This window comes from Phaethon lepturus, unplaced genomic scaffold (assembly GCF_000687285.1).
Source record: "Phaethon lepturus isolate BGI_N335 unplaced genomic scaffold, ASM68728v1 scaffold1215, whole genome shotgun sequence".
In the NCBI taxonomy this organism is placed as follows: Eukaryota; Metazoa; Chordata; class Aves; order Phaethontiformes; family Phaethontidae; genus Phaethon; species Phaethon lepturus.
The window spans coordinates 26,615-39,014 of NW_010538134.1; the positions used below are offsets into that span (position 1 = coordinate 26,615).

General features: G+C 42.0%; 1 protein-coding gene across 1 annotated transcript in view; it reads left to right on the forward strand.

The window, feature by feature from the left end:
- The first annotated feature begins 1,380 nt into the window (after window positions 1-1,380).
- The window catches only part of MEIS2 (Meis homeobox 2), a 122,833-nt gene continuing 111,813 nt past the window's right edge, over window positions 1,381-12,400 (forward strand). The window contains exons 1-2 of the mRNA XM_010286670.1: window positions 1,381-1,450; window positions 1,807-1,952. Coding sequence (XP_010284972.1) covers window positions 1,381-1,450; window positions 1,807-1,952 — 216 coding nt within the window. The remainder of the gene's footprint in view (window positions 1,451-1,806; window positions 1,953-12,400) is intronic.

The window sequence follows — 12,400 nt, forward strand, 5'->3', positions numbered from 1 at the left end:
TTGGTTTGCTGTGATTCAATTCCCCTTTCTCTGTCCTTAACACAAACAAACAAACAAACAAACAAAAAAAGCGAAAAGAAAAGGAGCATGAGAAAGAGAGCAGAGACTTCAGGGTCTTGCTCTGGTGTTTGGGCAGATGGAAAGGAGCTGCTCTGCCTTGGGGCAGGGTGGTTGTAATGAAGTGGCCTGTCAGTCTGTAAATAGTGAGGGTCATCTCTTCCATGTGATGGAGGGTATCACATTGCAGTGAAAATGGAAATGTCAATAAAATTAATCTGCCAGCTCTTTGCTGTGGCTTTTTCCGTCTCTCCGGTCCAAAAGGGTTGGTTTTTCACAGGGGAGGCAGTGGAAGAAGGGTGATCTGGCACGGGAGGGAAGATGGAGCTGAAATGCAAGTTTTGAAGCAAACGGGCTATATGTAGCAGCAACATATTTCGTTTAGTAGCACTACAGAGCTAGACAAGGCTATAGGAATTAGCTCGTGAATCTATAGCATTCCTCAGGAAGCTATGGAGCGTCTAGCTCAGGCTACATTGAGCACAGAGTTTATTGTTTTAGGCTTTCTTGGACAAGGTTTTTACTTAGCATGGGATTTATGGCATTTACTGCTAATGAATGTCTATTCTTAAATTACAAAAACCACCGTCTCAGCACAATTCCCAGATGTCCTTCCAGGACCTCGGCTTCTTAAACACCAGCAGGGAGCATAAACTCTCCACTTCTCTGTTTTCCTCTTTCGTGTGGCTCCGGGCTAATGATGTGTAAGGAAAACACAGCAATCTATAAAGTCTCAGTGCTGTCCCAGTATTCTTCATTTATTTTGCATTTGATTATGCCACAAGTCGGATCTTGTTTCTTTCCTTTTTTTAAAGTTATTAGTTCAAATATTAATGTAGGAATATGGCATATATTGCTGCTCTTGATTGATGCCTTCCCAAAAACAGGAAGACGTGCTCGTATGAATTTTAAGAAAGTAGGGGTCCTGCAATGCCTTGCCAGAAGAGTTTTTCAGATACATAATTTAGATGCCCTCCAGGCAGGCTTTCAAGGCATTTTTGCTGGAGGGCAAGAAAAAATAACTATGACTGTTAAAAGTAAATTATTTTTGCTAATGCACAATTAATGCCAGGGAAAAGCACAGAAGAGAAAGATGTTGATGGAAAGTTCTGATTAAGTGCGAGCTCTACCTTGATGTGCATCTCTTTTTTAAATGATAATAATCACTGAAGCAGAGATGTGGAAGTTTTCATGTCATGCAAATGCTACAGGCAGGGTCATACTAGCTGTACGTGTTTGTGCGTGCATATGTATGTGTGTTGGGAGGTGACGGGTACGGGGAGGGGCTCATCTGACAGTGTGTTATGTGCACTGAACGGTGACATGGTTACTGCCACCTCTGCAGAGGGCCTGGAATATATAGACTACAGAACATTTAACTTGATTACTTATAGTACGTATTCAGAATGGTTGTAGGGTTGCATTTACAGTGAATGGGTTTTCTTGTGGCAGGTTTTCCCGCATTGAATCCCATAATTGACAAAGAGCTATTGCACTATGTCAAGCACACAGTTATAATTGAATTAATGATATATGCATGTGTGAAACACAAAATTAGTATTTGGAGAGACATGGTTTCTAATTTTTACATATTTGTATCAGCACTCATATATAATGAGAAGCTGTATGTGCCTGACCTAGCAAATCAAAATAAAACTGTGGTAGTGTCTTGGTAATTAATGATACTTTTTGGCTTCTGTATTTTGTTCATTAAATGTCTCCTCCTTCCTGTTTTCCTCTTTGTTGTAGGAGATGGTTTAGACAACAGTGTAGCCTCACCTGGTACAGGGGATGACGATGACCCAGACAAGGACAAAAAGCGTCAGAAGAAAAGAGGCATTTTCCCCAAAGTAGCAACAAATATCATGAGAGCGTGGCTTTTCCAGCATCTCACAGTAAGTGGTGCCCAAAACCAAAATAGATTTCTATTCATGTGCCTAATGAGGTTTATTCATTGTTATTAGAAATCAATTGTCCCCATAATTTTTGGACCATTATTAGGGCTCAATTATTGTTGCTTTTTTTTTTTTCTTCTTCTAGATTTTTTTCTTGGCTCTTGGAATCATGACAAATCTGAAAGAAACCTATATATATACGTGTGTGTGTATATATATATACACACACATGCCTGTAGAGAGAGAGAGAGAGATAGTACAAAGCTTTAGCATGGAAAAACACCTACATATAAAGTAATCCTTTTCTGCTTTGAACTATTTAAAATGTTCCCAAGGACAAAAATGGGGGTTTCTTGCTTTAGCATATATAAAGCTCTGCCTTCTGGATTCTTTATTGCTGGCCTCTGTTTACACAAACTTCATATGTATGTGGTGGAAGAGAGAGACCCAGTCTGTGTGTGCTGACATACACTGTGGATGTTAGAGCAGTCAAAGCAGCAGCTTGCAAACTTGTCATTGTTACTTTTAGTGAGAAATATAGAAAGCTTACAGGTTCCCTAAATTCTTCAGTTGTGTAACAGAGAGAATAAGCACCTGTTTAGCTTCTCCTCAAGTCCATTACGTTAAAAGCTAGCCACATTCACATTTGGGGGAGAGAGATTAAATATGTGAAAATGCAATGCTTTCCATGGGCTATCTTTATCCTCTTGCTTGCAGTTGGTTTTATGTGTTGGTGTTCTGTTGGCTGTTATAGCTTCACTTAGGCATCAAAACACGGTTCCACGGAAAAGCTAGTAACACTCTTCGTAGTTTACTTCATGTGGGAAATAATGGAAACTGGTAAAATTATCAATTGATTTTCCTCTTCCTCTCACTGTAAAATTGTTTCTCACTTGATAAGGCTTAAAATGCTAACTGTTATTAACTACCTCTTCTTCTACCAAAGTTTTCTAAATTTCCACGGTAGCTGATGTTGGTTACGGTGTAATGATTTCAGGACAAGGTACCCGATTTATTTATGATGGGGACTATCGAACTGCTCTGCTAGCAGCACAGCTAAAGGGGGGAGCGATAGATCCACATTTCTAAACCATCATTTTGATGTAAGGACATTAGTAGCAAACTAAGGTGCATTGATCTGGCCTGTGGGGTCAGGATTAGCTGGAATAGCCAGTGTCTCTGCTGGAGTAGTGGTTATTCCTGCCTCCCAGCTATGGCCATTTCAAAGGTCAGGTGCCCCGTACCCACTTGGCTCAGAGGAATTAGACAGAACATGAGTCTCTGGGCTGATTACTTAACCAAAGACAAAATAATGAGTCCTAAGCAAATACTGACTAATTGAAAGGGCTGTAAATCCATTACATATTGGTCAGGGATAATCAGGAGTATTTAATCACTTTTATCTATTCAGGAGCACTGAAGCTGCAACAGCAAAGCCCTGAACCTTGCCATGTGCTTATTATTCTCATCATTATCAAAATTACTTCACAGCTGTTCTTTGCTACATCACCTCAGCTGGAGATTTACTAACCTGTAAAATGTTTTTAATTTGGAAGTCGAGTGAGTGTGAGTGGAGGGTTTTTCATTTAGCTGTAGGGTATCTTTAGAGGACTCGTACAGGCAGACAGCAAAAAGCAGGGCCACAAATAAACCAGTTTGCTTCATACACGTCTCCATGTTAAACCCCACTTGCTCTTATGAAATTTGTGATATCGTGTTTTTAGCTCCCTGCCTTCCTTTCTCACGTGCTCCGTGAACGCGTTCGACACATGCTTATTAAACAGTCAACTGCCTCTCATTTCTCTTGAGGAAAGTCCTCCTGGCTTTTTGAAATCCCTTTTCCTTGTTTCCATCCTCTCTCTCCTGACCCTCTCCATCCTGCCTGAATGGAGGAAATTTGCCATCACTGGTGAGGATGGCCTTGCAAAAATCAAATTAAATGAACACAAAAAAGCCCCAAACCTTTTACCGTCCAAGCTTTAATGAGTTTGCAGGTGTTGAAAGATTTACTGTGCTGTAATTCTCAGACCTGAAAACTGATAATGGAGCCCCCCGACCAGCGCAATGTAAATTCAGAAAGATTCTCGCTGTAAACACATGCAGGGAAGGAAGAGAACTCCTTTCTTTTAAAGATCTCACACTTTTTCTCAAATTAGCCTGTCCATTTGAAGTACAGCGCTGGCTGAGCCAGAACAGGGGAATCTGTTATGTACAATTTTATTGTTTCAAGTAAATATCTTTACAATGGCGGTCCATGATTCAATGTACATTCCTTCATTACTACTCTAACCTTATTTCAAATTGGTTTGTTCCTCCTTTGTGCTGTATGACCTGTTCTTGTATTACAATAATCCCCTGATGTACCCTTTTTTCTTTCTCTCTTTTTTTTTTTAAAGAAACTAATTGAATTATCTCATTATTTTAATTTGTTAAGCAAATGTATTTTACATCTCAGGATGTGTTCTTAAAGAAGGAGCTGCTTAGGCTTTGCCCCCTGAATGGGCCATTGGTACATTTTGACATTCATGCATTCATTAAGGGGAGGAACATAAAAGAGCTCTGGTTGTATTTTTTTTTTAAACACCCAACCAGCATGGAGCAACTTTTCCATAAGCCACAGGGGTCTCTCTACATATGTTCTCAACTGCAAGCCATTGTCACCTATTCTGAATACCTCAAAAGGACAAATAAAATACTAAAGGCCAACTGTAGCAATTGTTAGCTGTTAGTCTCAATATGACAAAAATCATTAACCTCTGGTTTCCCTGGAAGGAGAGGCAGTGGCAGTCCATCTCTTGTGGTGTGGATTAAACGCGAAATTCCTTTAGACTGTCAAATTCAGAGAGAGTAACTTAGTTATGACTAACTGTATTTACTTACGATTTTAAATAAAATGTTAGTTTTTCCCATTATTCAATCAGTTTGCAAACACCTAAGGTAGCCAATTTTAAAAATTGAATTGCCTAAGTGGCTTTTTTTGAAGAGACAGACACTTGAACTCTGATGTAGAATGAATGCATCTGACAGGCTGTGTCTTTCAAAACAATTTCTATCCCCTATCACAGCTTCCATTTTGCAGCAACTTTAATTATATTTGAAATAGGATACACATGCATGTTTTTATTGTGGGGAATCAAATGCAAGGAGTAGGAGCTTCTGTCATGTTCTTGTGCCCTTACTGAGCTCTGTCTTACATTTGGAATTACAACAGTACCGGAAGATGAAAGATCTGAGGATGAATTGGTTGGAAATGTGTATGCTTTTTCTGGATAATATCCAGTGTTTAAGAAAGTAGAGGAAATCCTAGTCTGGTAGTATAAGCTTTTCAATAGTACATAAAGATTACGACATCAGAAAGGTAAACCTGACATTAAGACTGTTTTTATTTGAGTTCAAAGGTGGTTAAAGAAAAGAAACAGCAAGAAATCTGACCCAAGCCGAGAGTTTATTCATAGCTTTGGAAGACTCCTTTTCCTCTATGCCAAGGAGTCCTCAGCACACTCAATTAGCCTCTCAGACATCTCTGCTTTCCTCCCTCAAGTGCTCCCCTATTTGCCCTGCAAAGAACATATTTGATCACGAAGTGAAAACAGGAAGTGCTCAAATGTATAGACACCTCCAGCTTCCACCGACGTTGAGATTAGGATTTCTTACCAGCAACTATACAGGGCTGGCCCCCCTCCTCCCATGCCCTTTTGAAAGATGGAGGACCTTTAAAATGTATGTACATAATCAGACGAGAGCAAAGTTATAAAGGAAGCAATTATACCGTTCTACCGACTTGTACCTCTGGTAGTTCATCCCTTTCGGCAGCACAGTGCATCAAGGAGTGCACTTCTGCTACGTCCAACGTTTTTCCCCCCTTCTTTTACGGAGCTGGTAGAACAGAGACGCATTCGTTCTTTGACACTTACCTGCAGCGTTGCCCTTTGTTAAAATTCTGTTTTGGTTGTTTCTTTTGTTACGGTCTGTAAGAAGATGTATATCTTAACTAAAAGTACCAGATACACCAATGGTAACCTGCAAACTAAACTTTTTTATGACACTGCCTGATTACCAGCTGATGGTATTTGGGATGGCTCCCCTGAAGTCAGTGGAGTCGAGCTGGGTTTTGTTTTGGTTTTTTTTTTATGCTTTTTTTGCTAGCTGAAGTTCTGTCTCCTAACGTTTGTTTGAACAGTGTCATTTGTTATGACAATATAAAATTTTCAGCCACCATCTTCTGGCTGAAAATCCTGCTCTTTACACAGCCTCTTGCAGAGTAGATTTTGGTTTCATCTGTTTCAGTGTCAGGCTAGAGTAAGTTCTGCTGTAATGTGTTAAAATGAACCAGCCACAGCTTTTGTACTTACCTGAATTAATTTTCTTAGCTTGCTGTATTCAGGTGGCCAGATTGGATAATATGAATAGTCTTACTGAAACAGATTTTTTTTTTCTTTGTTTATGTGGGTGTATCTGAGAATATATGTATCTCTATCATATTTTAATGAATGGCTGACCAAGCCTTTTATACAGGGCAGCTATTTTATTTATTTGTTAGATTTGATTCTAGACATGAATGTCGTCAACCAAAGCCAACCTTGGAGCAAGCTTTCAAAACAGCTGAAACCATCCCACCTTCATAAACATCTCCTCCCATATCCTCATTTTAGGAATAATACCTAAAGGAGGGTTAGGAACACAGCTGGCTGTTGCACTCCACGCTGAGCAGCTTACTTTCATGTCAAACAGTAGAAGAACTGAGCTTTCCTCAGAGTCCTGGTCCAGGAGAAGCATTCTTCACTTTGGTGTTTTTGCTACACTTTAAAAAACAAAAACAAACCCGAAACTACAACAGACTTTTGTCCACTTAAGATGGTGACAAGGAGGCTGGGAGACTCAAGAAAACACAGGGATGTGAAGACATTCTGGTGTATTTTTTTTAGTGCTTGTGTCGGACCACATTGTAACGTGCTGTACACTCCCAGGGTTGTCTGAGGACAGACGGTGTCCTCTGATTCTCCTGTAGAACGACCTGCACCTGGGTTCGCATGGCCGCCATTTCCACTTCAGTGCCCCATGTAGTCAGAGAGTTGAGGGAGCCTGAGGTCCGGTTTTATTCCAGGTCTGATTTTTAGGCAGGGCTGACCGTGTGCTGAGTTTGCAGCTAGGTAGTAAGTTGCCCGCTGGTGTAGGACAGACCTCTCAGGCCGCACAAACACCGCCCAGTCGGAATCACACCCTGCAAAATCATATTGCACCCATTTTTCAGCTGGGTAAACTTTGTGCGGAGAGGTTAAAAGATTTCACCCTGGTGCTAAAGAAAGATCAGTGTCTGAACATTAAACTCTCATGGCCTGCGGTGCTGTGGTCCTCGAGGCGGTGGAGCTGCGTGTCTTTGTACCCCGAAGCTGCTCTGGCCGCCCACCAGAAGCGCTGGCGGCTGACGTGAGCGGTGGTTGTTGTTGCTGGCGGTAGCGCGGCTCTGCTTAACGTCCCCGGCATCCCCCTCCGTCCCGCCGCCCGCGCTGCGGCCTCACCAGCCTGGACAGCCCAAAGCTGGAAATCTGTCTCGTAAAGGCCACTTCTGGTCCCAGGCTGAGAGGTTGCACCCGCCGAGTGCTCCTCGTCCTCGGCCACGAAATCAGTCCCCAGGATTTGGGAACAGGCCCAGCGTTCATGCCCCTTTTAAACGCCGCAACCTTAAAAGAGGAGAGCTGAAATGGGGTGGGGGTGGGGCTTTGTTTGTTTTAAAAATGGCATCTGAGATTAGATCTGACATTTCTACATCCACCCCCTACAGAAGAGGGAACCCGGGGTCATGGGGTGTGCGGGCCTCAAAAGCTAGCTTTGTCTGGGAGTGGTTAATCTAATCATTGTTACATAGACATCTGTTATTTCTTCTGAAAAATTGATGCTTTTGTGACACAATGATCCATCTATTTAGTACAACAGCCTGAGTAATTAAATTAAAAAAAGAATATTTTTGCGGGAGCACGTACCATAAAACTGCCATACCTCCCGGTACCAGCGGCAAGGCGGGCGCGGGGGAGCGGGGGAGAGGGAGAGGAGCGCTTTAAGCCCCGCATTGTTTTCTGCGGGCTGGAGGAAAACATCTGTGAATTGTTTGAACTGAACCTTCGCAGGGACTGTCTGAATCTGTGTCATCTCTGTTTAATTTCAGGAAATGATGTCACAGCGCATTAAATAACAATGCTGCGTGATTTATTTTTACTTGTACATGCTGTCCTAAGCATTTCGGTTACATGGCAGTGTTTCCAATTAAGTGCAAGCTTTCGGTTTTAAAAAATATACTGGGTAACGCGCTTTTTTTTGGGGGGGGGGGCGGGGGTACGGGGAGGCTGGGTATTTTCGGGGGTCACCAAGGTTCAGGGCTGTCGGAGGGCTCCGGGCCCATTCGTCATGTGCTTATTTGTAGTTGGGACTGGATGTCAGCGCTCTCGTCACCCATGGCAACCTCCAGGACCGTGGGTTTGTTACAAAGCCCGTCTGGGGGGAGGCAAAAAACAAAAACAAAAAAACCTAAATATTCCGAACCGATCCGTCAAAAGGCCTGTTAGATAGTTATAGCCAGGCCTGCGTACTGTAGCTCCTGCCTCGACCAAACTTTCTGCACTCCCCCTTCTTCTGCAGAAGAATAGAGGACATAAGTCAATTCTGTCTGCCATCTGTCGCCTCTCTCCCCGCTCCTCAAATTAAAGAGACAGGTCTGAAATTTAAATAATCGGATACAATCACGGGAAGCCCGCCTGGAAATTATTACACTTGCATTTGGGTTTTTTTTTTGGTGGGTGGTTTTTTTTTTTTTTTTTTTTTGACTTCTTGTTTTATTTTGAAGGGGGGATCTTTATTGTACTTCTTGGGAGATCAAAATGTGGCGTGTGTTTCTGCTTCAAAAATAGCGTTCTGAGAAATGCTGGATTTGCAGTGTCACCGAGTTGTTATCTAATAAGATTCCAAGTTATATATAGGGTGAAATTCACACACGCGCGCATACACACACCCCAAACAATCCCCGAATTGCGAATCCTGCAAGGGAAGAGCAAATGAAACACACCACCCTTCCCCTCCGGCTCTCCCTTCCCCTGCGTCCCCCTCCCCTCCCCGAGCCCCTGGCAGGCTGAGGGGCTGCAGCCAAGTCCTTTGACCGCGCTACCCGGATGATTTAGGCTCTTGAGCCTACCTAACGGTCCTTTTCCCGGCCTGCTGTAACGGGTTTTCACACTGCCCTGCCTGATGGTAGCTAGTTACGCTTTACCTTCGCCTCTCCTTTTTTTTTTTTTCCACCGCCCTGCCTGTTTTTGCCTCCTCCTCCTCCTCCTCCTCCTCATCAACAGGCAACACAGTGTGTCAGGACTGCAGCGAGGAGAATTTCATTCATGTGGCATACGAGGCCAGCCACTGCCAAGCCACCAGATAACTTGGCTGGATGTTACTTCCCAATTTAATATTTTACCTGCCATTTTCAAACAGGGAATTACTGAGAACAGAGTGTAACAAAAAACATGTGCACGATTTTAGTTCAGGCTTGATCAAAAAGCCTCGGCTGAGCAAGCTGAACGTGTCCTAGCAAAAGATAGGATCAGCCACCAGTGTTTTCTGGTTGTTACTGTCAGATTACAAAACTTTGCAGCACCGGTATAGGAATTAAGTGAAAAGAGGAAAGAATACCAAAGCCCAAGTCATGAATTCCTTAGAGTAATTGAAACAAGGAAGCAGTGGTAACAAGAATTCATTTGTATAGAGTTGTGGCTTCGAAGCTCGCAAGGTAAAAGGTGATTTAACTAAAACATATGCAAATATAAATAGTGTTTAAACATTCCAAGATTGTTGCACTAATAAATGTTGTGCACTGCAGCCTGTGAAAATCAAGATCACAGTCAACTGGAGGTGAGAATTCTTTTGAGTATCTTCAAGTCCCACTACCTAAAACAGCTGTCATCAGACAACCCATAGCTCCTCCCTTTCTCCAGAGTGTGTGCACACGAGTATCTGTATATATAAAATATATATTTTAGGGAAAAAGCAATTGCTGTTGTTTGTGCAAAGTGATACCGCCTTTCAATTTTGCCTCAGGACATGTTTATTTAAGACCTTCCTTTCAAGATCCATGAGCAGAGTAATTGGTTTTAAAGACGTTTTCTCTAAAATTAGAGTTCTACTGAAAAAGAAAAGTGTGTTTCTTCCAGCAGTTCCACAACTGCTAAGAAACGGAGCTGTCAATTCTCATTGTTGCCTAATGAAGAGAGTAGTTTATGGCAGACAATATTACTTGTGGTGTTGTGGAGTTTGCCTTGAGTTAGGATACTTAGAATACCAGGCATTACATATTTTTTAGTTGATTGGCAGCAGTTGTTTGGAGTATCCAAAGCAATCACTGGCATCTTTAAAGATTTATCATTGTCTTTAAGCATAATGGCAATACAGTTTTTGTGCTTCTACATTTACTATTTTTATTTTTCACTGCTAGCCCCAAATCTGCCAGAACTAATTTCAGTTGTTTTGTCTAATACTGGATGATAGGTTGTCAACTCACTGTATAATGCCATAAAGATTTTTTTAAATCTTGGGTTTACCTTTTTATGATGGCAGTTCAAAACGCAGATTTTATTTGTAGCGGTTGACTACTTATGTCCACAAAATGTTTACCATCTCATGCCATACTCTTACAATCTCAGCACAATGAATCAGAGTAGCCAACTAAGCATTAGTAAATATTTTACTTCAGTGTTTAAAACAAATCTGCATATATTAATTTGTTTAATGCTATAGAAATTTGACTGTCATCTGAATGAAGCTTTTATTTGGTCTGAGGTGTGTTTAAAAGTGGCAACTTGATATTCTAACGTGGATATGCTGTGGAAATACTATCTGACTGAACAGAATAGCAACGGGAAACCTCCAGTTCACTTTCTTAATGTGTACTAAGTATATAAAAGGAGCAGGTTTTTGTAAGATCGTGGCCTAGTCTAGACTACTTTGAAGCTTGTTATGCCAATTAAAAAAAACCCCAAAGACAGTGTAAGCTGCATTGTTAGTTGATATTCTGTGAACGTACATGGATCTTTATAAAAGCGGTTCTCCTTCCTCCCAGGTAAGGTTAAAAAATGCAGGTTTAATTTCTTTGTGTTCAAATATTTGCAGATAATACACAGATTAGTGCCTAACAGCGTGTACCTCTTACTCCTGCTTCCATTAATTCCAGTGGAACTCTGATCCCCTTGAAAAAGCCGGACAACACGGGAGATGAAGCAGTGAAATCATAACGAGAGACAGACACACACAATTGTGCGTCTTAATACACATTAAATATTATAGCCACTTTATCCGCAAATCTTACTTAACAGGTCTTTTGAGGATCCCCTATTTTACGACAGAGGGGTGTATTTCTGGAGTGCTCAGCTGTTTGTCACATTCTGCCCTGTAGCTGAACCTTCGCTGCTGTCCCCAGGACGCTTTAGCACAAGTGAGCTCTGGCAGGGTGGGGAGGTTTCAGCTCTCTGTCTAGCTGTGACCATGGCAAGGCACCGTGCCTCAGTTTCCCTGTGTAAACAATACGGAAGAATGATGGTGGCTGCTTTTCAGAGAGCGTTTGATATTTACAGATAAAAAACCCTGTGTGAGACCTTTGTTTTATACTTAGCATCAGCTGAATTACAGGCCTGCCCTTCTGTTGTGGTTTTATCCTGCTGCCGAACGAGCATGACAGTCATGCAATGCTTTTGTACAAATACTTGAACTTCTGTAGACTTTGAAAGTTCAGGATGATTATCCCTTTATGAGGGAGCATTTAATATGAAGTTAAGAGTGTTGTGTTCTTTCTGGTCCACACTGAAGATGACGGCATTTGATTGAGGCAAGCTACTTGAACCTCAAGTGGCTCGGGCTTGGGTTATTTTTGTTTATCGGGTCCTTTCCTGGCCGGTGACCTGAAGTGGTGATTATTGCCTGCAAATGGTATCAAATATCTTTCCCAGAAAACAGCAAGAGAAAGAGCCTTGGGCATCAACTGCGGGCCCAGGGGCAAGAGTCAGCGTAAAGGGAGTGCAATAGTATTAACAAATGCACCTTTGTACTTCAAGAAGTCACTAGTGGATATTCCCCTCCTCAACAGCCCAGGGAGTTTCCTGAAGTGAAATAGGACTTTGGCAGCTTTCCAGCCGGTCCTGATCCTTCTACTGCCTCTTTTGATTTATCCAGGTGCTTCCCACTTGTGCATCCCACTTGTACTTGAATGAAGAAATGGGAAGCAGGAGGGTGACCTGGAGCGAAGAGTAAGGGACAGAAAAACTACCGCAAAGTCCCTGACTCCTGTTGGGAAGTTCCCTGCCTACTGAGGAGCACACGCAGAAAGCTGAGAGCTGTTTTGATAGTCCACAAATGGACTGTTCAGGGATATAGAATGTGAATAGTGAGAAAGGTCATGATTTGTGTGATAACAGCAGGAA